Source organism: Chaetura pelagica, unplaced genomic scaffold (genome assembly GCF_000747805.2).
Source record: "Chaetura pelagica isolate M959 unplaced genomic scaffold, ChaPel_1.0 scaffold254, whole genome shotgun sequence".
Classification (NCBI taxonomy): domain Eukaryota; kingdom Metazoa; phylum Chordata; class Aves; order Apodiformes; family Apodidae; genus Chaetura; species Chaetura pelagica.
Window position 1 is genome coordinate 1,482,883 of NW_009952963.1, and position 24,624 is coordinate 1,507,506.

Below are 24,624 nucleotides of genomic sequence, written 5' to 3' on the forward strand. Positions count from 1 at the left end.
TGAGCAGGATGGAGCACCTCCTGCCCACCACCCTGGGGAACTCTTTCATGGCTTGAACAACTCAAGGAGCAATTCTGATCCAGCTCTGGGAAGGACTTCCAGCCTCTCCAGTTGGGTTGCCAAGGTTCTGCAACCTTTAAGGGAGGAGAACCTGGGCCAATTCTTCCCTCATGGATGGGACAGAAGGGCTGGATCTGCTCCCCCTTGGGACACTCCCTCTGGACCAGCAGAGCTCAGATGCTGGTAGGAATGTCTTTCCAACATTCAGGACATGGAGATGATAAAGTCTCACTGTAGGCTTCTGGAACAGTCCAAAACTAGGAGCACAATTTCAGCTGCTGCCATTGTCCTTGGGCAGATGTCTCATCCCATCCACTATTTGTGTCCCTCAAGCCTGATCCAAACACAACAGAGTCCTTCACTCAGGTACCTGGAAGCTGTACAGCACAGCAATGTTGATCTCCACCAGGGCCTGGTCCTTCCACAGGGATGAAGTTTTCCTCATATCCAGGTTCATTTTTTTGGCTACTTGCTGTAACAGAACATGGTAGAAGGAGGGTCCCCATGAGCAGGTGTGTCCTTGAGGAGTCACCAAGTGCCTCAGCATCCTCTCAGCTCCACTACATCTTCCCACTTGACCTCAATCAAGCACATGACCAAGTGCCTGATGATCTATAACATCCTTTGAGAAGTCCATTGGCAACTCAATAGGCATTATGCTTGCTGGTCATCTTCAGAGGTCCCTTGGAACCCTGACACCTCTGTGATACCATCTGGCCCCCATAGGACACCAAAAAATTGCCAGCCCATCACACCAGGAGCTCCAGGAGAACATAGCTGCTCTGTCTAAGGGATATCCTGTTTTCCCCCACCCAAGGCAACACTCTCCCAGTGTCTTGCCTGCTCCCCAGAGACTTCCCACCCACCCACTGCCCCCCAGGAGGGCCTGGTCTCCTCGAGGAGAGGGAGTTACCTCCAGTATGTTGTAACGAGAGTTGTCACAATAGTCCCGGACCCCGATCTCTGTCCCCATGTACCAGCCACTGAAGGGGCAGGCAGAGAACTCCAAGCCACCAATCTCAAGGAGCATGTTGGACACGGCTGGCAATCCATACCACTTCAGGCCCAGGTCCTTGAACCATTCAAACCTGGTGGGACACAACAGGGTGGGTTGCTCACCCGTCCTCAGGAAGGGGGAATGGAGGAGGTAACTTTGCTGCCAGGCTGAGGGACACGTGAGTGGAGGCAAGAGCTCCTCTTAGGGGAGGTGGTACATCAGGAGAAGAGGTGATACAGACTGAACTAAGGCCTGGGATGCATCAAAGAAAGGGACACCAGCCCTGAGACAAGGACACCACTTGCTTTCCACCCCCAGGTTCTGTCAGCTTTACGTTGGAGTGGAGGGAAGACCTGGCAGAGGGTCCTGGGTAAGTCATCCAAGCCAGAGCAAGGAGAGGCAAAGCCCAGGAGTTGGCTTATGGTGCAACCAGAAGAACAGGGTCCTGCTGATCCCTCAGGCAGTTTTGGGGCTTACTCTTGACTCACTTGGGATGCCTGATGGGCACTTCCAGCACCAGCTCCGGGGGGATTTCAAAGAGCTCTGGGTCGTTGCCGTTGGCTTGGAGGAGCAGGGGCAGGATGTCGAAGCGCCCGCGCGGTGCCTTCCACCCTTGCTGGATGCAGATCTGCAGGCAGAACAAACCTGGGCTTTAGAAGCCCCAGCAGGTCACCTGCTCTTCAAGCATAATGGACACGGTGTCTAATGGTGTCCCCAACAAGATCAGCCCTGATGGTTGGGTGTTGAATTCACCCAAGGAAGCTACAAGGGGGGGTTGCCCGTCCACGGACACATGGGGGGGGGTTGGGGCTGAAAAGAAGCTTAGAGGTAGATCCCCAGTTAGGATCATGGCTCTGAAAAAGCTGCTTATGCTGTTTGTGCCTTAATGGTGAAGGAGAAAGTGGGTGAGGGAAGCAGAGGGATCTGTGAGGAGCTGGGCAGGGCACTGGTGCTGGTGCTGGGTGGGCAGAACAAAAGGCAGATCTCGTTTCTGGTTCCCACCAGCCCAGGTCAGCAGTGGGCACACAGAGAACCCCAGGCTGGTTTGGGTGGGAACAGACCACCCAGTCCCAACCCCCCTGCATGGGCAGGGACACCTCCAAGCAGCCCAGGCTGCTCCAAGCCCCATCCAACCTGCCCTTCAACACTGCCAGGGATGGGGCAGCCACAGCTTCCATGGGCAACCTGGGCCAGGCTCTCACCACCCTCACAGGGAAGAATTCCTTCTTAATACCCAACCCAAATCTCTCTCTTCCAGTTTTCATCCATTCCCTCTTGTCCTCTACAATCCCATGTCCCAAGTCCCTTTCCAGCTTTCCTGGAGCCCCTTCAGGCACTGGAAGCTGCTCTAAGGTCTCCCTGGAGCCTTCTCTTCTCCAGGCTGAACATGCCAACTGTCCCAGCCTGGCTCCAGCCCTTGGATCATCTCCATGGCCCTACTCCTACAACAATTCCCTCAGCACCCTTCTCAGCAAAACCAAAATGAGGTAAGAATCTTTGGGTGCAGCCCTGGCCAACTCCTGCATGCATGAAACCATCCACGTGTGGATCATGATCTGGGGGTAGGGATGAATCCAAGTTCACTCGAAGGTCCTGCAGCGGGTGGGGTAAATCCTGCTCAGGGGCTGGTCAGAGCTGCTCCCTGCCCCAGCAGCTCCGTGCCACTGGTGCCCGGGAAGGGTGGCTTCAGCTGGTACCTCTGTCAGCTCCACGTTGGCTGGGTCTCCCAGGATGGTGCCATCAGGCTGCTTGTAGCCCGCGTAGCGGATGAGCTGGGCGTTCCAGATGCGGAAGTCGTGCTGCTTGTCCGTGCGCTGCGGGAAGATGGTGATGGCAGATCTGGAGGGGAGAGGCAGAGCTGCTCAATCACCCAGCACTTCACGGTTGGAAAAGACCTCGGAGATCACCCAGTCCAACCATCCACCCAGGGAGGGGGGGGAAATATAAGCAACTCCCCCACCCCCGTGGCCACTAAAGTGTGTCTTGAAGAGCCACGTCCGCACGTTTCCTGAACACCTCCAGGGATGGTGACTCCATCACCTCCCTGGGAAGTCCCAGCACCTGACCACTCTCCTGGGAAATAAATTCTGTCTAATATCCAACTTAAAACTCCCTTGGGAGCCCGTTTCCCTCTGGTCCTGTTGCTAATCACTAGTGAGAAGAGACTGGCAGTTGTAGAGAGCAATGAGGTCTCCCCTCAGCCTCCTCTTCTCCAAACAGAGCAATCCCAGCTCCCTCAGCCTCTCCTCATCACACCTGTGCTCCAGCCCCTTCCCCAGCTCTGTTGCCCTTCCCTGGACAATCTCCAGCCCCTCCATGCCCTTCTTGTTGTTGTGAGGGGCCCAGAACTGATCCCAGGAGTCAAGGTGCCCCCCTCACCAGTCCCCAGCACAGGGGGACAATCCCTGCCCTGGTCTTGCTGGCCACACTAGTGCTGATGCAGACCAGGATGCTGGAGGCCTTCTTGGTCACCTGGACCTACACTGGCTCATGTTCAGTAACTGTCAATCAACACCCCCAGGTCCTTTTCCACCAGGCAGCTTTCCAGCCACTCCATCCCAAGCCTAGAATGCTGAGAAGACACAGGCATGGAGGGTTGGAGCAGATCTGAAGAGCAGGTCGTGCTCTGCATGTGATGCAGAACGTAGGAAAGGAGAAGTAATTGGAAAATCTGCCCTTTGAAGTTCCACAAGCAGCAAGAAGAGGGATACTGGGACCAGTAGGACATCAGCCCCTGATCCCAGATCCCTCCAGCCCTTCCCAGGGCAGGTGTTGGCTACAACCATCCTGTTGTGCAGGGGCTGCTCCAGGAGACCACGTCAGCAGGGCCCAGAGCTGGGTTGACAGACATCCAAAGGCCTTTGGATCTGAACCCTGGTGACTCCCTGGTGGCTCACCTGAGGTTCCCTTTGTTGGTGGCATATTTGATGTGGTTGCAGATGTAATTGAACATCCCATGGGCTGTGGTGCAGTCCCGGGCATCAAACACCTGGAAGAGTGGAAACAGTTGTGGGTGCTTCAGGATGCTCCAACTCCAAGGGCACAACCAAGCAGAAGAAACACAACCCAGGGAAAGCCCTAGAGGCCACCATGACTTGTCATGTGTCTGAAGCTCCATAATGATGCATTCCTTGCCTTTACAACTCATGGATGTCTAATCCAGCCACCCTTTTTGCGTTGAAGAGGTGAGTCATGTACTGCTCAGGCACAAACCAACACAGTGCTCCCAACCTGATGCTGTTCCTGACTTATCCACCAACAGTTTTGGTTCCTGCTCTTTGTCTCTTGTAGTCAAGACTCAAGTGGAAATAGGACAGGTATCAGTCAGGCCTGAGACCCACTGAGAGGATGGGGAATCATAGAATGATCTGGGTTGGAAGGGGTGTTTAAAGGTCCAACCTGCCTGCAATGAGCAGGGACACCTTCAACTAGATCAGGTTGCTCAGAGCCCCATTCAACATGACCTGGAATGTTTCCATGGATGGCCCATCTACAAAAGGAAGAGGAAACTGTAAAAGAGGGTCAACAGGAGGCTTGGAGGTAACTTCTTGCAGAAACAGCTCCTCCCAAGGTTCAGATATGCCAAAAGAAACCACGGAGGAGAAGAGCTGGAGGCTGAGCTGGGACTCAGGCAGTGCCTTTGTCCTCTGTGAAGCAACCATAAGAGTTGCCCACCAACACTTGAGCTGTGCTTCAGGTTACAGAGGGAGATGTCATCTCCACACCAAGGGATTCCACTAGAGATCACAAATTCAGACCCTACTCTAGGCTTCCAGCTAGTCAAGAGGGCACTGAACCAAGTCTTCTCCTGCCCACAGCATCTCTGTACCAGGGATGAGCGTGTCCTGCTGCCTCTCTCCAGGCAGAGCCATCCTTTTTGGAAGCAGCATGTAAGACATTGGAGCAGTATCTGATTTTGGAAAACCTTCTCTGGACTGTCAGCTTCCAGTTGGTCCCACTTCAGACACAGACACCTCAGCTCCACCCACCTACCCCCCAAGATGTTTCTCCAGCTCCTGCTGCCTTCCCAGCCTGTGCAGCCCCAGAGCTGGCAGGGAGGGTGTAGCTACTGTGTGCTCAATCACCCCAACTCTACCTCTGCTGAGCATCCCTGGGTATTCCAAGAGCAAGACTTGCCTCTCCAACACTCCAGTGCATTGCTTGGCAGGCAACCTGCCAGTGCCTGTGGTGGAGATGCTGCTCACCTGCAGCTTGGACCACTGAATCCTTCCCACACAACGGGCTGCATTCCTCCAGGCGTGCTTGGCTCCATAGATCAGCTCTGTGTCCCTCAGCTGGTAGGTATCAGTGGCTTCAATCTCCTTGGTCACTTCCTCCAGCCTTTCCATGTGGGCCTTGGAGCCAGATCTGCAAGGGTGGGGAATGGAGGAGATGGGAGTCACCAACCTGGTGGAGGGCAAGGAGTCCTGGGCATGAGTTCCTCCTTTGCTAAGCATGTGTGCATCGTGGCCCATACTTACCTCTTTATGGAGGAATAGTACTGGTCAATGAAGTCCTTAGCCAAGAGGAGCAACTCCTCTTTTGTCCTGGTGTCTTCTGACTTATGGAGGTACTGGCCAGGCGTCATGACTGAGCCCATGCAGATCTGCTCGGTGCAGGCGGTGGCCTGAGGAGACAAACATGTCCTGGGTTCCTGCAAGACTCACCTTGGTTGGAAAAGACCTCCAAGATCATCAAGTCCAACCATCAACCCAACTCTGACAAGTCCTTAACTAAACCATGTCCCCAGGTACTAAGTCTCCATGACTCTCAAATCCCTCCAGGGATGGTGACTCCACCACTGCCCAGTTCCAGTGCCTCACAAGCCTTTTGGTGAGGAAATTCTTCCCAACATCCAACCTAAACCTCCCATGGGCAAACTTGAGGCCATTTTCTAAGGCAGCTCAAGCAGGTGCTGTCACATCTTGGCCCACCTGATATGGACAAATGGGGCTCCCTAGATCCTTCCCCCAGCTTGGCAGAAAGTCATGAACTTGCCCTGATTGATCCCAGATGACCTTCCTCCAACTCATCACACCTGAGCTTGGAAGTTCAGCCACTCCCGGAGACAAAAAGTCCTCCAGTTCTGCATTTCCACCTTGGAACCACTGCCATCCACTCCCTTCTGCTCAGACAACTTGTGGCCAGTCCTACCAACCCTACTCACCATGGCTGTCTTGAGGTGCAGGGTGTCATGGAGCACTGAGCCCGTCTCCCAGTTCCTGATTTTGACGAAACGGGGACATTTGGAAGGACTCCCATTCACTGTGCTCTTGGTTGGGGACTGTCTCCCAGATGGTGGTGGCTGGAGAACAGTGAAGAGCAGGCCCCAGGTTAGTATTCACCAGTGAGATATGGGGGGAAAGGTCCCAGCAACAAGGAGCATCTTGTGTCAGTGCTCAAGTCCTAGTGATAAAACCAGTGTGTGACCCATTTGGGGTCCTACCAGGGAGCAACCAACTCTCCATGTGATGGAGAAGTCACCTCTGGGTCCAGAGAAGCCAAACCTGTAGAAAAGGAGCTAAAAAGCAGAGATAGAGTGACTGAGAACATGGTGTTGAAGTTTCCCAGAGGAAGATTGACCTCCCCAAAACACATCAGGTGTTTCTTTCAAGTTTCTTTCAAGTTTCTTTCTGCTCAGGGTTGGCACGTGCCAGGCTCTGCTGACCTGGCTGATATGAGACAGAGCTGAGAGCTTCTCACCCCCCTGAGCAAGCCAAACTCTGCTGCCAACACTGGAAGGCTGGAGGGATAAGGATGGAGAAATCCTGCAGGTGGGAGAGCTGCTGAATCATGCATGGTTGGATCACCTTGGTCTCAGCTCCTGGTCTCCAACCCTGCCTGGTCCTCCTCGTCAGGGTGTGCTCCTCCAGCACATCTTCAGTTCCTCAGCCAGCAGAGAGCTTTGCAACCAGCCAGGCTGGCTGCAAGTGCCTGTCCTGGCACGTTTCCCCAGAAAACCTCTGCTCTTCCTACCCTTCTTCTCCTCAACCCCTTCAGATGACCAAGGACTATGTGTCTGCCCCGGGACAGCCAGATCCACAGCAGCCCTGGGGAGCTGAGAGGTTCCTTCTGGGGATGTAACTGGGGCACTGCAACCCCACCAGTGCTGCTGCAGGGTTCTAGGGGAGACCTGATTCCCCCCTACCCCAAAGTGTCCTCTCAAACCCTGCTGGTATTTGGCACCTCTTGAAGCTTCGTGCCCCTGCAGGGGAGATGGGGGCTTGGGCCAGGTTTTGGTGCAGCATTCCCACAGGAATCCTGTAGCTTGTGTCCCTTCCTGATCCACCCGTGAGGGTTTTAAGGACAGCACAGCCCTCAGCAGAGCTGTGCAGAGTCTCACCCTCCTGCTGGGTAGCTCAGGTGCCAGCACCAACCTGGTGCCCAGGACCCAGCTGAAGAAGAACCAGCACATGGGCAAGAAGCTCTTCTTTTAGAACAAGCACCTTCTGCTGATGAGCAGACCCAGGAGGGAGAAGAACAAGGGCCATGAAGATGGCAAAAAGCAGATGAACAGCTCCAACTTGCTCAGCTCTGCCAAGAGGATTGTCCTGCTCCTCTGACACAAGGAGAGATGGGTGGTGAGACTGATGCCCAGGCTGGGCAGACCCTGCTGCATTGCCCTGGTGACAGTGGTGGCCATACTTCTTTTGTTTTGCCCATTCCTTGCTTCTACCATATGCTCCACATATTGTTGTGGGGTTTTTTTCCTGGAAAATAAATATTTTGCTGTCAAGCAGCCTGGGGGGTCACAGTGGGACACCAGGCACCGAGAGCACACACCAGGAGCAAGAGACAGAGGACAGAGGAGAAGGGAGGGCTTGACAACCAGACCCCTTGGTAGGACCTTCTTTAGTGCTCAGTGTTTCCTGAAGCTGCTCCCTGCAAACCCTCAGGCTACGTTGTCACTGGGCTTGGTGACCTTTCTCCTGTCACAAACCCTGTGATCTTCCCAAGCCCCAGCTCCTGAAGCCACAGGAGCACCCAGTGGGTCTCAGCTTTCCCTTTCCATCCTGCAGAAAACAAAGACAAAACTTCATCCCCAGCAGTAAAGGAACCTCTGAGGTGTGATCTTGGAAAAAAAACCCACTGGTTTTCGATTCATTTTTTCCAGTTTTGGGGTATCTGACCTGAATTGCAGCAGTGCTTGGTTTGGTTTGTTTTCTGCTTGTTTTACACTTCCAGGAGAACCATTCCTGAGCATCCTGTGTCCTCTGAGCCACCCTTAGGATCAACAACAAGGAACAATCACCTGCCACCTTCCTCCTGAGGGGGATTGCTCAGAGCAGCTCTGTGAGAAGGGGAAACCACAGCTGAGACCTGCTCCTCCAGAATGCAAACAGACCCAACCCTCACCTGTACCAGAAACCAGAAGCACTGAGCAGAGGGTCTTGGTTGTCTCCAGCACCACCCCTTTTTTGATTCTGAAGGAGGTTTGATTTGCTGATGGGCACAGCCTGGGAGTTGTGCTGCCAACCAACCCCTTGCTGGAGCAGGTTTGGCCCAAGAGCACATTGCAAACCCCATCCTTGGAGTGATCAAGCTCCTGCTCCAAGCTGCTAGAACCTGCAGATGTTCTACCTTCAACCTCTCTCAAAGCTGCTCCCTTTTCTTTATTTTCATTTTTGCTTTTCCCTGCAGGAACAAGCAGAGTTGGAATCTTTCTGGAATCCCTCTGGATCCCTGGGATGCCAGCCAGGCTGGAGCAGCTGAGGTGACAGCACCTACAAGAAACTGAGGTGCCAGGTCTGGCAACAGCCTGGCAGAGCAGCTGTGGAGAGAACAACACCCAGAAGAAACTGGGGCAGAGCTCTGGGTGTCTGTGTGTGTGTGCGTGTGATGCCTTCCCTGCCTGGCAAAGCTGCAGCTCAATATTCCCCCCCTGGCTCTGTCAGGGAAGCTGTGCAAGCTCCTCTCATGGTTTAATTAGGCAGCTGTGATGGGAGTGACTCAGGAGTGGGACAAACAGAGAGAGGAACTCTCAGTCAGGGTGCACACGCATTATGGAACCAGCTTCTGCAGGGGAGGGGGTTGGCACTTGGTGAAAGCTCCTGCAGGGCCAGGGGAGAAACCCACCCGGGTGCTCCTTGGGGCCTGCAGGGCAGGGAACATCTCCCTTTCTGGCACATTCCTGGGGGCTCAACGTGTCCTCAGCTCCCCTGCAGGGCTGGCACACACTGCCCTGCTGGAACGCAGGGACTGCAGGAGGAGAAGGTCTGCAGCACCAGCCCAGCTCCATGGGCACGCTGACATTTCCTCCCAGGCTGCATTAACCCCTCTGGCTGGAAGTGTGGATTTCACTTTTACAATGCTGTAAATCATCCTCACAAGTCGCCACAGTTCCCTGCTCCCTGCTTGCTACGTGGACACAAACACCCTCTGGTTGCCCTGGAGCTCCTAACAAATCAATCCATACATGAAGCATGAGCTGTGCAGGACCTGGGCTGCTGCACCCAGCACCTTCCATCAGTCACTTGTGGGAGCAGGGGCACTGGGAAACCAGCCAAGCACACTGGGGGAGTGCAAAGAGAGGGAAAAGGAAGGAAGGAAGGAAGGAAGGAAGGAAGGAAGGAAGGAAGGAAGGAAGGAAGGAAGGAAGGAAGGAAGGAAGGAAGGAAGGAAGGAAGGAAGGAAGGAAGGAAGGAAGGAAGGAAGGAAGGAAGGAAGGAAGGAAGGAAGGAAGGAAGGAAGGAAGGAAGGAAGGAAGGAAGGAAGGAAGGAAGGAAGGAAGGAAGGAAGAAAGAAAGAAAGAAAGAAAGAAAGAAAGAAAGAAAGAAAGAAAGAAAGAAAGAAAGAAAGAAAGAAAGAAAGAAAGAAAGAAAGAAAGAAAGAAAGAAAGAAAGAAAGAAAGAAAGAAAGAAAGAAAGAAAGAAAGAAAGAAAGAAAGAAAGAAAGAAAGAAAGAAAGAAAGAAAGAAAGAAAGAAAGAAAGAAAGAAAGAAAGAAAGAAAGAAAGAAAGAAAGAAAGAAAGAAAGAAAGAAAGAAAGAAAGAAAGAAAGAAAGAAAGAAAGAAAGAAAGAAAAAGAAAAAGAAAGAAAGAAAGAAAGAAAGAAAGGAAGAAAGGAAGGAAGGGGTAGGGATTGATGCCCAACAGATTTTTAGCACCTCATAAGAAACCTCTGAGCCAAGTGAACCCACTGAATCCTGCTGGAAAAAAATCAGGTGGATAAAGAGCTCCTGCCTGGCTCCAGTCACCCCAGTGTTAACAGGATTTCTTGCAGCTTGCAAGGAGTTCAGCTGCCTTGACCACTTGAAACCCAGGGGAAGAGCTGCAGGGAATGTTGGGGGGGGAGAAACCACAAACCAAACTGGCAGCAGAAGAGCAGGCAAACCCATCTGGGGATCAGAAGGATCAAACACAAGCTGCACAGCTAGTGAGAAAAGTATTAAAGGGTTTAATAGCAGCTTAAGAGCAGGGGGTTTTGGCAGCCCCACCACAGAGAGGAGTTAAGCTCTGAACACAGAAGGTTAGAAAGTGCTTGTAGGAACAGGCACGTCCGTGCAAAGAGCTTTGCAGAGGAGGGAGGAACCATCTCTGTCCAAACCTGGGGCAAAGGGACCCGAGCAGTGACCTGTCCTTGGGCAAAACAGGCTCCTGAGACCTGCCAGAGTGTGTTAACTGCATGGAGGGCCTTGGGGCTGCCTGGGGACATCTCTCCAGCAGCTGAGGGAAGTGTGGTGCAGCTCTTGGACACAGCAGCCTGTGTGTGCTGCTGGAGGTGGGACCCACCACGGGGGTGGCTGGGCTGCTGGAGGACCAGGCTGCAGGTCAGGCAAAGGGAGGGTGGAAGTTGCTCCCAGTTGCTTCTGAGCACCCAAGTGGGTTGGTTAAAACCATGCAGCAAGTCTGGCGTGGTCAGGAGGGTCTCGGGCACCCCGAGTGGGTGCATCAGCACCCACGTGGTGGGTCTCAGGTGTCCCGTGAGCCTCCAACACCGTGGGTGCTGCACAAGTGCACGTGAATATCTTCCTGCTCAGGACTCCCAGGAGAACAATTCCAAGCCCCAGCCCTGGAGGTGTTCAAGGCCAGGTTGGATGAGCCACCTGATCTAGTGGGAGGTGTCCCTGCCAGTGCAGGGGGGGTGGAATTCAATGATTGTTAAGGTCCCTTCCAATCCAAACCATTCTATGAGGAACAACAACCTTCCTGGCACAGGGGGAAGGAGAGTTAAACCACCACAGCCAAGCCCATGTCACCTCCATGGGCATGAAGGGACCATGTCACCTCATGGGACCCCACCCCTGCTTCTGGCATCTTGAGAGATGCCCATGAAATGGGAGAGCATCCCCTGGCAGAGCCCTGGCCTGGGAGCTGCTGCTGGACACTGCTGGGCCAGGCTCAACATCTGGGTGGCAACTACACCCTGAATGTCACCCACCCTGCCACACTCTGCCTGTGCCATGGCAGTGAGGACACAGCCCCTTGGAGCTGGGAGGAGGCACCAGCCAGAGGTATCATTCCAGAGCTGAGGAAACCCTGCTTTTCTCACAAGTCTTCCCATGGCCACTAAATCCCCCTCTCCCTTGGAAAACAGTCCTTACCACGTCACCCTGAGAGCTCTGCTGGGACAAGGAGCCCAAATGGTCCCCAGACTGGTCCCCTGTGTCCTTCCCTGGTTAATCCCATCAAGGAGAGATGCTTGCTTGGGCAGGCTTGGCAGTGCTCACACATGGTGTGTCTGCCCTGAGGAGCCCTTCGTGGCCTGGCAGGGGCTGCCTTAGGTCTCTGGCTTTGCTGCAGGCGTGGAGCTCATCCACTCTTGGCAGGGAAGCCTGAGGATTGATGTCTGTGGAGCGTGAGGAGATGAAAAGGCACCGTGCAACATCTCCTCTGAAGTGCCCTGTTGAATCACCACCCTGTGGAGCTAAACGACTTGAACGATGGGATTTGGCTTTTTGCCACCAAAAGGGACATCAGAGCAGGGAGAGGTTTCAGAGTCCTGGTTCCTGGCTCTGCTCCTGTCCTACTCTGGCCTGCTGGATGAAGGACATTGTTTTCCAGTGACCTATGTCCTGCCTGAACCACAAGGAATTCAGCTTCTGGACCAAGTTGGCTCTACACCCCATCGACTCCTTGGGATCAAAGGTCTTCAGGACAGTGCAGGTTGTTCTTGCAGCTTCTCCGTGGTGTGTGAGCTCCCCAGAATGGGTCACATAGCAGAAGAGCAGGCAAACCCATCTGGGGATCAGAAGGATCAAACACAAGCTGCACAGCTAGTGAGAAAAGTATTAAAGGGTTTAATAGCAGCTTAAGAGCAGGGGGTTTTGGCAGCCCCACCACAGAGAGGAGTTAAGCTCTGAACACAGAAGGTTAGAAAGTGCTTGTAGGAACAGGCACGTCCGTGCAAAGAGCTTTGCAGAGGAGGGAGGAACCATCTCTGTCCAAACCTGGGGCAAAGGGACCCGAGCAGTGACCTGTCCTTGGGCAAAACAGGCTCCTGAGACCTGCCAGAGTGTGTTAACTGCATGGAGGGCCTTGGGGCTGCCTGGGGACATCTCTCCAGCAGCTGAGGGAAGTGTGGTGCAGCTCTTGGACACAGCAGCCTGTGTGTGCTGCTGGAGGTGGGACCCACCACGGGGGTGGCTGGGCTGCTGGAGGACCAGGCTGCAGGTCAGGCAAAGGGAGGGTGGAAGTTGCTCCCAGTTGCTTCTGAGCACCCAAGTGGGTTGGTTAAAACCATGCAGCAAGTCTGGCGTGGTCAGGAGGGTCTCGGGCACCCCGAGTGGGTGCATCAGCACCCACGTGGTGGGTCTCAGGTGTCCCGTGAGCCTCCAACACCGTGGGTGCTGCACAAGTGCACGTGAATATCTTCCTGCTCAGGACTCCCAGGAGAACAATTCCAAGCCCCAGCCCTGGAGGTGTTCAAGGCCAGGTTGGATGAGCCACCTGATCTAGTGGGAGGTGTCCCTGCCAGTGCAGGGGGGGTGGAATTCAATGATTGTTAAGGTCCCTTCCAATCCAAACCATTCTATGAGGAACAACAACCTTCCTGGCACAGGGGGAAGGAGAGTTAAACCACCACAGCCAAGCCCATGTCACCTCCATGGGCATGAAGGGACCATGTCACCTCATGGGACCCCACCCCTGCTTCTGGCATCTTGAGAGATGCCCATGAAATGGGAGAGCATCCCCTGGCAGAGCCCTGGCCTGGGAGCTGCTGCTGGACACTGCTGGGCCAGGCTCAACATCTGGGTGGCAACTACACCCTGAATGTCACCCACCCTGCCACACTCTGCCTGTGCCATGGCAATGAGGACACAGCCCCTTGGAGCTGGGAGGAGGCACCAGCCAGAGGTATCATTCCAGAGCTGAGGAAACCCTGCTTTTCTCACAAGTCTTCCCATGGCCACTAAATCCCCCTCTCCCTTGGAAAACAGTCCTTACCACGTCACCCTGAGAGCTCTGCTGGGACAAGGAGCCCAAATGGTCCCCAGACTGGTCCCCTGTGTCCTTCCCTGGTTAATCCCATCAAGGAGAGATGCTTGCTTGGGCAGGCTTGGCAGTGCTCACACATGGTGTGTCTGCCCTGAGGAGCCCTTCGTGGCCTGGCAGGGGCTGCCTTAGGTCTCTGGCTTTGCTGCAGGCGTGGAGCTCATCCACTCTTGGCAGGGAAGCCTGAGGATTGATGTCTGTGGAGCGTGAGGAGATGAAAAGGCACCGTGCAACATCTCCTCTGAAGTGCCCTGTTGAATCACCACCCTGTGGAGCTAAACGACTTGAACGATGGGATTTGGCTTTTTGCCACCAAAAGGGACATCAGAGCAGGGAGAGGTTTCAGAGTCCTGGTTCCTGGCTCTGCTCCTGTCCTACTCTGGCCTGCTGGATGAAGGACATTGTTTTCCAGTGACCTATGTCCTGCCTGAACCACAAGGAATTCAGCTTCTGGACCAAGTTGGCTCTACACCCCATCGACTCCTTGGGATCAAAGGTCTTCAGGACAGTGCAGGTTGTTCTTGCAGCTTCTCCGTGGTGTGTGAGCTCCCCAGAATGGGTCACATACCCCTAAACCCCCTCCCCACCCAAAGCAGACCAAGCCATGAGCTCTTACCTGCTCTGCTTCAGAGTAGGGGTTGTTCAGGACCACGGGCACGTTGCTCTTCCCCCACAGGTCACCCAGGACACGGTCGTTCTCCATCTGAGGTGGGAGGGCTTTCTGAGGTTTGTTTTCCCCTTCCCTGAAACTGAAGGGTTAAACACCATTTGGGGGTCAGTGCTGGGGACCACAGGGCTGGAGTGAAGCCTCCAGGACCTGCTCCAGCTGCTTCCCACAGGGCTGGGAACTCACAGGTAACCCTGAGGGTTGGGAGGAAACGCTGGGTTGAGGTGATGGGTCACAGTGGTGAGGGGAACACAAACACCAGGGCAACTTGGAACACAGTGCCTGCAAAACTGACAGGAGACCCCTGCCCCAACACTGCTTCACCTGGGCTTGCACACCAGACCTTCTGCTCCCCCCCAAAAAATACCCCTGCAAAAGCAAGCAGGGAGCTGGGGACAGGAGAGCTGCACACACCTCCAGCTGCAAGACCTTGTGGCACAACCTCATGGAAAACCCCCCCTGGAAAGACCCTCCAGGTTGGCAGAGCAGCTTGGGTTTTATGAGCAGAGGAGAAGAAAACAAACCCAAGGCAAAAGATGTGGCTCCCAGGAGGGAAGAGACATTTCTCTCTTCTCTTCCTGACCTTTAAGCTGCTGCAAGTGCTGGCAAAGTGTGAGTGATGATCCTCAAGCCAACTGGGGGATTGTCCTCCTGGAGCTGGGACACTGGCAGGGGTGGGGGGCTGAGGGTGTCCCCCCTGCCCTGCACTGAGAGGCTGGTGACCTGGACACCTTCCCAACCTGGGTTGCCTTAGGGTGGAAGTGGCCAGTTTGGTGCAAGAGAGGAGGAGCAGTTGGCATCAGGGAAGGTTTTAGGGGGGTTTTGATGTCCTGTCCACCTCCCTCCTCCACACATGAGAAAAGGAACCTCTTCTTCTGTGACTTGGCTCCTACAAATAGTTGGAAGGGCTTCAATCAGATAAACAACCAGGAACTCCACCCATCACACCAGCAGCCAAAGACAACAGGTCCTGGTGCTCTGCTACTGCCAGGAGGACTCTGAAGGTCCCAGGGCTGGGGACAATCAGGAACCAAACACTCTGCCCTTCTCCAGCCCATCCAAAGGGAACCTCAGGTTCTCAACATGTCCAGCCTTCCTCCATCTAGAGAATTCCCAGCAGGAAGGTGGAGAATTAGCAGGATGAAATTCAACAGATCTGGCTTTTCCTCTTAAGTCAAGACCAGCTATTAAACCTCCTAGAGAACATTGATTTCCAGGGCTGCACATCCCTGTCCTCTTGCCCTGAAGCCCATCATATCAGGGGGAGTGGAAACAGGTCAACATGGACCTGCTGGGCACATGAAATGAGCCACCTCTTGTAGCTGATGAACCCCAACGAGCTGCTCCCCATAAGTAGCCCAAAACCAAGACACAAGCACTAAATTCTGAAGGCAATAGAAGAAATCCCTCAACTTTCCCACTGCCTGGGACTTGGCAGGGGGAATCTGCCTTCCGAGGGACCATGGCAGATCTCCAGGGGCACACACCTTGGGCCAGGATCCCAGAGTGCCAGACATCCCACAGGCACCTCCCAAATGCCTCTGAGATACACCTGGAGGAGCCTGGCACGACCTGCTGCTTCCAGGAAGGTGTTTGCAAACCCATCTACATGGGCATCTCTGGCATGAGGAAAGCTCAGAAGAGGAATCCATCCATCCATCCATCCCTCCATCCATCCATCCATCCATCCATCCATCCATCCATCCATCCATCCATCCATCCATCCATCCATCCATCCATCCATCCATCCATCCATCCATCCATCCATCCATCCATCCATCCATCCATCCATCCATCCATCCATCCATCCATCCATCCATCCATCCATCCATCCATCCATCCATCCATCCATCCATCCATCCATCCATCCATCCATCCATCCATCCATCCATCCATCCATCCATCCATCCATCCATCCATCCATCCATCCATCCATCCATCCATCCATCCATCCTCCAGCAGCAGCAGCAGGTCTCAGCCTGGAGGTTGGACATGTCATCCCACTGCCTCCATATCAGCAAGGCCAGAAGGGCTGATACCTCTGCCAGCAGCAGGAGAAGGAGCAGATGCTTGAATGAAGTCACCCCTGTAGTTGGCTACTTTGTGTAGTCCAAGTGTTGCTGGAGGGGGGTCCTGTTCCCACCACCACCCAGCAGCAGGGTCTCCTGGCCTGAGGAGCAGTGAAGTCCAGGTAGGCATGATGGAAGAAGGGGGAATGGCTTCAAACTGGCAGAGGGGAGATTGAGGTTGGACATGAGGAGGGAATTCTTTGCTGTGAGGGTGGTGAGAGCCTGGCCCAGGTTGCCCAGGGAAGCTGTGGCTGCCCCATCCCTGGCAGTGTTGAAGGGCAGGTTGGATGGGGCTTGGAGCAACCTGGGCTGGTGGGAGGTGTCCCTGCCCATGCAGGGGGGTTGGATCTAGATGATCTTTAAGTTCCTTCCAACTCAAACCATTCTCTGCTCCTCTGGGTTTGTGTGGGCTGAGGAGGTGGGTCCCAGGGCAGGCTGGGGTTGCCTGGCCCTGCCCAGACCTCCCCAGGATCAGGCTTCCTAGAAATATCTGGCTCTGCCTTTTGGAGAGAGGCAGGGAGAGAAAAAACAAAGCCCATTCAGAGCAGGCACAGCCTCCCCCCAGATGGGGTGGGGGATGGAGGCTGGCAATTCAAAACAAATGAAATTGCTTCATTTTGCAAATATTTCCTGCCTGTTTCTTGTGCCTGCTCTGTGTTCCAGCTGGGGCAGGAGTGGGGGCTCTGGGGTCACTTGGTTTCCTCTCTTGACTTGGCTTCCCCTGGCACCAGCAGAGGCACAGGGTGACCTGTTCACATGAGGCCATCACTCAACACTCCCAGAGCCTGGCAGGGTGGCCTGAACACCCAACCCCAGCTCAGCCTCCAGACTTCCAGAAGTTCCCCAGCACAGGAGAACCCAAAGGGGTGTCTGGTGGGTGATGGGGAGGGTGTGATCCCCCAGGTGGGGGGTTGAGGCAGCCAGGCTGGGTTCCTAGCAGCCTTTGAAGAAATCCTGCCCATTCAACAATCAGACTTTTAAAGTCCCCACATTAGTGTCTTGGAGGTGTTGGAACCAGTGCTTGGAGATGCTTGTTTGGCTGATGGGCCCAAGGATCCAGAGATCCCTCTCTGACCTGCTCCTGCAGCCAGATCCCTCCAACACTATCACTCTTGAATCACCTCCCTTTGGGAAGAGACCCAGTTTGAGCTCATCTTCTGCTCTGCAAGCCAAATGTGGTGGTTAAAAAGAGACAGAGGATCCCTGCCCTCCCCCCTTGGATGCTGCCTCACCTCGGGTGGAGCATCTGGCTGCTTGGAGACACGAGAGGCACCACTGGTTTCTTTTGACTAATCTGATGATGTTGCAATGCTCCCAGGGATGAGGCAGAAGGGAAGTTGCTGAGACAGCCCTTTGAGAAATTTCTCCAAAGCTTTTCCAAAAGGAAAGGAAGAAAAAAAACAAACCACCACAACAAAAATAAAGTCTGTCACTTTTTGCTCCTCTGCATCTGCCTGGCTCGAGTTCTCCAGCTGGGATGAGCGATGCCAGGAGGTGCTGTCCTCCCCAGGGACAGCTTGGGATGAGCTGGTGAGGTTGTCCATGCCCACCCTTCCATGCTGGGGAGCCAACAGCAGCCCCCAGTGCTGTGACTGTAGGGACAGACCCCTTGGGTCCTTGTCCCAGTGGCTGAAATCTCTATTCTTGAGCTCAGGGCTGTGTGGGACACACGGACACGTCCTGCTCCCTCTGAGCTTCGCCAGAGAAGTTCCTTCTTTTTTATCTTCTCCTCTCCTGTGTGGCCCTGGAGGTGGCTGGAGGCTCCATCTTTCCTTTGCCACAAGGAAAACTGTGCTCCAGAAGGCACTGCATCCTGAGGAGTTAATAATTCCTTGCTTTTGTGTCCCTGGAGCAGCTTTGGAAGGGGTGGTGGCTGCAGGTTCCTGGCAAGGGCTGGCACAGGAACAGGGCTCAAGGGAGGGGCAGGAGAAGGGATGAGGCAGGAGCTGGAATTTTCAGGAGTAGACCAGAGGTCAGGAAGGAATTTGGAATGCTGCAACCTGAAGGAATAACTCCAAAGGATGGGATGAGCTCTCTGGAGCAGGCAGTGACACCAGCATGCCTGGAGCAGGCAGCTGCAGAGTAATGAAAGCAAGAAACCATTTCCTAAGTCATAGACTCATAGTCTGGTTTGGGTTGGAAGAGACCTTAGAGACCATCCAGATCCAACCCCCTGCATGGGCAGGGACACCTCCCACCTGCCTAGGTTGCTCCAAGCGCCATCCAACATGCCCTTCAACACTGCCAGGGATGGGGCAGCCACAGCTTCTCTGGGCAACCTGGGCCAGGCTCTCACCACCCTCACAGCAAAGAATTCCCTCCTCATGTCTAAATGTGGGAGAGGAGCTTGGGGACAACAGCCTCATTGACAAGCACAAGACATGGCTTGGAGAAGGTCCTGTACCCTGAGGTCAGAGCTGGGATTAGAAACCAATGAGCCAAGGAATGAGTGGGGTTCAGATCTGCCCAGAGAGCACAAGAGGCCACGAGAAGAACTAACCCATGGAATTCAGGCAGCAGGATGAGTGGACAAAGGGTGCTTGGGAAACTGGTCCAAGAGGGCTTCACAGGGGGGATATTTAGGTGGAATGTGTTGTTTGGAGGCACAAAATGCCTCTCTGATGTAGTCAGTGATGAGGAAGAAGAATGTCCTGAGGGAGAAGGGGAGGGTTGGTCACTGCCAACTTGGCAAAAACTGTCATGTGGAGCAGCAGCAACACCAGCATCTCAGGGAAGTTTCATGTCCAAGTGGAGCATAATGAAGACATCAGAAATGCAAATGAAATGTTTGGAGCCACAGAAAGAGATTTTTTTTCATGGCAGCAAAGGAGGTGGGAGGAAGAGAATTTGCTCTTCCAGAGCTGAAAAATTAGGGGGTTTGTTCCATTGCAGGATGGAGCCTGAAACCCTGAAACCCTGCAGGAACAGAACTCCTGCTCTCAGCACAACCCCCCTTCTCAGGGCTGCTGATGCTGCTTTTTTGAATTGTTTGGACCAACCCTGCCATGTTTCCATCATGCTGCTCATGTTGTGGAATAGACCTGAGGAGAAAAATAAATACTGGCAACTCGATGGCAGGGGGTGGGGGGAGAGGGAGGGAAGATGGGACATGACAATCTCTGTAGAGCTCAGAGGGAAAAGCAGACCTAGGTTAGCTGGCAGGGAGTGAATCAAGCTCTATTTTTGTTTTCTAGCCCCTGGTGAGCCCTGTGGCAGAACTGCCAGCTCTCATCATACCTTGTGCCCCACGTCTGGGCTCGGATTTATGATCGACTTCCCCACAAATGGCTTGAGCTGAGGAGCAGAGATTCAGCTCTGCTCACAGCCCATCCCTTGGACCTCAGGCACTTTGCAGCTGGAAATCAGCAAGGAGCACAATCCAGGTCCTTGCAGGGACAACTTCCCCCAGGGATTGCTTGCAGGGATGGAGATGAACTGATCTTTTGCCCCTCCATGCAAACATCCCAGTTTCCAGTTTGCTCTGCAGGTGCCACAGGCTGGAAGCCCAAAGCATCAGGTGTGATTGGAACAGCTTTTGGCAAAGCCCACCTTGAACAAGAAGGGGTTGGCTCCTTGGGAACAACCTTGGAGTTGTCCCATTCCTCTGCCCTGGGAAAGCTGTCCCAGCTCTGGCCAGCCAGACTGGCTGTGACAAGGGCAGCACCAGGAGAAGAGTGAGACAGAGCAGGTCCTGATGACCAGCAGCTCCAGCTGGATCAGTGGTCAAGCAGTCCAGGAGGGATTGAGCTCAACTTTGTAGCTTCCTGGATTCAAGGTGGAGCTCTAGTCCTGTTTTGACTGATGCCAGCTTTGCTCACTCTCCCCAGGCCAGGAGAAGTCCCAGCCTACAGCCTCAGAGCTGCATCAACCCCATCAATCTTCCTTCCTTTATATTTTTGGGGGGCATTTCTTTAGCATCTACCAACAGTCTCCATGCTTGTCTGCTCCCCATTGCTGCCTGACCTTTCTGCACTTCTATGGACCAAGAAAACTTGCAGACCAGACCTTCACAATGCCCCAGCTCTGTCTGAGACCAAACAGAGGAGATGAATCATCTCCAACACATCTCAGGAGTGGGAGGAGAGGTGGCTGAGAGGTGCCCTTTACCCTGCAGAGCTGCTCTCCAACATTTTCCCTGCAGTTTATCTCCTTCCCCACATCTCTCCCCTCCAGCTCAGGTCTTCTCCCTCATACAGAGCCCTCCTTGCAAGGGCAAAGCTGCAGCTTTTTCATCAAGCAGAAGATTGAAGACTCATTTTCACACAAAAAGATGGATTTTCAGTCCCAAGGTACATGGATTAGTGGGGTTTTTAAAAGAACATTGAAAAATAAAGTGAGTGGAGTTTGGGTGAAGCAGCTCCTGGTTTGAGGTCCTTCAGTTTAAGTGGGTTCCAAGTGTTTCAGTTTAATCTCTTTACGAGCAAAACAGACTCCTCCAAGAAAGAAAAAAACACCACATTTTTCATCCTTTCCCCCAGCAGGAGTAGAATTTCCTTGGAGAACCAGCAGTTGATGGGATGGGGACACTGGGGGGGACAGTTTGAGGGGTGAGTCTGTGCTTTGTGCCACCACTTGGGATTGTGTCCCTCTGGGGGCTTCCCCAAACTGTTCCCCCAGCTCCACTGCAGCAGTTTTAGCACAAACAGAAGGACAGGGGAGATTGTTAAAGCCCCCCTCTGCATTTTGTTGGACCTGGGGTCAAGCACAACCCCTTCAAGGTCTTAGTTCTTTGGTTGCTCAAGGGGTTAAATCACCTCTTCTTGCGCAGCAGGGACCAAACACGAGGGTTTCAGAAGCATTCAAAGGTGCTGAGACTCAGAGGACATCAGGAAGGGATGTCCCCAGGCATGACCCATCTCACCACTCCTCATTAGATGTTTCCCACCCACCACCAGCCCCCAGATGAGCTGGTTTTTGTTCCTCTGATTCCCTGTGACCACCCCGACGGGCTTGGGGCGACCGTGTCTTCCATGGGACAAACACAACTTGGGAGGGAGCAGAAGCAACAGCACAAAACCTACCAACATGAAAGAGAAACAAACCCAGAAAATGGGAAACAAGCAGCGTGGGTGTTGGGTTGTGCTGGGAGCAATGAGGAGCTCAGCCCAGGCTCAGGAGCCACTAGTGAAATCATAGAATCATCCAGGTTGGAAGGGACCTCAAAGCTCACCCAGCTCCAGCCCCCCTGCCATGAGCAGGAACCACCAGACCAGGTGGCACAAACCTCCTCCAACCTGGCCTTAAAACCCTCCAGGGATGGGGCATCAACAGCCTCCCTGGGCAGCCCATCCCAGTTCCTCCCCACCCTGAGAGTGGAGAATTTCTTCCTCATCTCTCACCTCAATCTCCCCTCTCTCAGTTTAAAACCATCACCCCTGGTCCTGTCACTGTCTGATCTGTTGAAAAGTCCCTCCCCAGCTTTCCTGGAGCCCCTTCAGGCACTGGAAGCTGCTCTCAGGTCTCCCTGGAGCCTTCTCTTCTCCAGGCTGAACACCCCAACTCTCCCAGCCTGGCTCCAGAGCTGCTCCAGCCCTTGGAGCACCTTGGCCCTTCTCTGGCCCCTCTCCAACAGCTCTAGATCTTCCCTGTGCTGAGGGCCCCAGAGCTGGACACATCACTCCAGGGGGGCTCTGAGCAGAGCAGAGGGGCAGGATCCCCCCCTGGCCCTGCTGCCCACACTTCTCTGCCTGCATTCCCTCAATTGATGGATACCAGAAATCCTGCTCCTCTGCAGCCACCAGCTCTGCCTTGGCCCTCTCCTTCAGATCAAACAAATCTCTTATTTTGAAATTATTTTCCCCCTCTTTAAGGAATCAGGTGGAACAAGGGAACGGGAAGGTACAGATCCCAGGTTGCTGAACTCAGATCATCAGCTTCAGTGAACCCTCCTAAAAAGCCCAGCCCATCAGTGACCAAGAGCAGCCAGAACCTGCTCCAGCCCCTGCCACTGCTCAGATGTGGTCAGGGACTTGGGGAAAGGCAACAGGAAAAATGACTTGTGATGGGTAATAAAGAACCAAGAGGTGAAGGAACCAGCACCAAAAGTAGGAGCTCCCAAGGGGGTTCTGGCCAAGCAGGATGGGCTGCAGGGAACTGCTCCCCCTGCACCTCAGGGAAGTGCCCAGGAAGGTCAGGGGGGCAACACCACACACCCCTGGCCCTGTGCAGAGGGAGATATTGGGCATGAAGTTGTCCCACCCACGTGATGGGACTTCACCCCCCTCAAGAAGCCCCATCCTCCTTCTACCTGTGGGTGGCAATAATTACCCAGGTCAAGAAGCAGCAGAGGGTCCATCAGGCAGCTCTGCTGGTGGGTTTCAACAGGGGATGGGCTGTTCCTGAGCTCTCCATGGGCAACATCCCCCTCTTCCCAGGAGACAGGAGCACCCAAGGCAGGTTGCCTCACACAGAGGTCCCCTTGGCTGCCTGGAGCTCCTCTCTCCCCTCCCCAAAGCCAGACCCTCACAGCTAAAAGCACAGAAGGTTTTGAACCTCCTTTCTCCTGGGAAGCTCAGACCTTTCTTCCTCTTGGGCATCAAAACAGAATAGCAAGGGCAGCCAATGCCAGAAATCTGCTTTCACAGGTGAGGAAACTGAGGCAGGGGATTTTGTTTAAACGTACAACAAATGAGATTCCAAACACAGCACAGAAATCCCAACCCAGCTCGGGATCCACCAGATCTCATAGCTCCACCTCCCACGAGATGTGACTCCTGCTGTCTGCCCCACCTCCCACACTCACATCTCCCCTTCCTTCCACCATCTACTCCCCATTTTTCAATTATTTTCTCTTCCCTTCACCATCTTCTTCCCCTCACCTTTTTTTTTTGCTTTGCAGCCCTTCCTCTCCACCTCCCTCCCACCACCTCAGACAACAACCCCTTCTGGAGAGGTGCCCACCCACACCTGAACCAACCACACCGAGCAGCCCAAACCAACACATTTCACCAAATATTAAAAATAACAACAAAGAAATAGGTATTTAGGGACCTACCAGTCCACCTGGACTTCTATATCCCTTGTCTCTACCTTGGAGGGTGCATCTCCATCGCTGTCCTTACTGCTGCTCTTCAGCAGATCCAGGATGGGCTCGATTTCTTTGAGCAGTTCATTGTCCTCCACCCCACCATTCAGGCAAGGGTGACCACGAGCCCCCTCCTTCCCCTTCCCAGCATCCTGCCCTTTGCTGCTGGTGACTACCCCATTGAGGTGGACCATGGGCTCCACCTCCCTCCCCACCTCCCTTGTCCACAGGGAGCCCATGGCGCGCGGGGCGGTCGGCGCCGGCTGCTCTTTGCCGTGCGGGCTGGGGTTGGACAAGTCGACCACCTTGGGGGTCGGGCAGAGGGGTCTGGTGACACGGATGGTTTTGGGGGTCCCGTCGCCTGCAAAAGTGGTCTCCAGGTGAGTGGTGAAGCCCTCGGGGCCCCGCAGGATCAGAACCACGTACGTCTCGGAAGCGACGCTTCTCAGGATCTCCAGCGCGCTCTCGTAGCTGGTGTCCACCAGGGGCCTGCCATTGACTGCTAAAATGATGTCTCCAGCCTGGATGAGGCCACTCTGCTCTGCAGCCCCTCCCCGGATCAGGTCGGAGATGATGACAGGGGGTTTGCTGACCCTCTCCTTCACCAGGAAACCCAGGCCGCCCACCTTGCGCTTGAAGAGCCTCACCGAGATGACGTTGGGCTGGATCTGCTGCACACTGAACACATTCTCTTCCATGGCAGCCCCCACCTCTTCCAGCCTGCAGGACCAGGACCTCCACACCCTCTTGAAGGTGGAGAAATTCACCCCTGGAGATGTTGCTCCAAGCTGGGGAGGGGATGGGGTGACTCTTGGGGATGGAAGGGATGGGTTTCACTGCAAACCTCCCGTGGGCTGGGGCTGCAGCCTGGCTGTCTGCAGCATGTCCCTGCTGCCTGGCTCCCAAAATGCAGCCCAGGGGGGGGGTCACCAGTGGAGAGGAAGGCTCCTGGCAGGACTGGGCATTGCAGGAGCTGGAGGGGGCAACATGCCAGCTGCTGGTCAGGCTCTGGTCCTGCGCGGGGCAGAGGAGGGCACTGGTGTCACCAGCATCCCAGCAAACACTCCAGTGGTGGCTTTAGCTGGAAGAGAAGGGGAAAAAAAACAACAGCAACATGACAAAGGAGGAAGAGAAGTGAGACAAGGCAGGTTTGAAGCAGGCTCAGCCCATCACAGCCCCCCCAGGTGTCACCCCCAGGCTGCCCTGGGGAGACAGGCTGAGCCTCCCAGAACTCTCACCTTGGTTCCCTCTGAAAAGCAGCAGCATCTGTTTGGTGGGGGCTGGGAAAGGAGGGGGAGAGAGCAGGGGGCAGCCCTGGGAAGGAGCTGCTGGGCAGCTGGGCTCCCAGCCTCCTGCTTCACCAGCACAAACAGC

General features: G+C 54.3%; 1 protein-coding gene across 1 annotated transcript in view; it reads right to left on the bottom strand.

Annotated features, from left to right (window-relative positions):
- NOS1 (nitric oxide synthase 1 (neuronal)) overlaps positions 1–23,948 on the bottom strand; it is a 40,647-nt gene extending 16,699 nt beyond the window's left edge. The window contains 10 exon segments of the mRNA XM_009995676.1: positions 431–532; positions 974–1,148; positions 1,546–1,685; positions 2,755–2,896; positions 3,955–4,046; positions 5,263–5,425; positions 5,539–5,684; positions 6,225–6,362; positions 14,107–14,211; positions 23,217–23,948. Of these exon segments, the coding sequence (XP_009993978.1) occupies positions 431–532; positions 974–1,148; positions 1,546–1,685; positions 2,755–2,896; positions 3,955–4,046; positions 5,263–5,425; positions 5,539–5,684; positions 6,225–6,362; positions 14,107–14,211; positions 23,217–23,948 (1,935 nt within the window).
- Between the last annotated feature and the right edge of the window lie 676 nt (positions 23,949–24,624).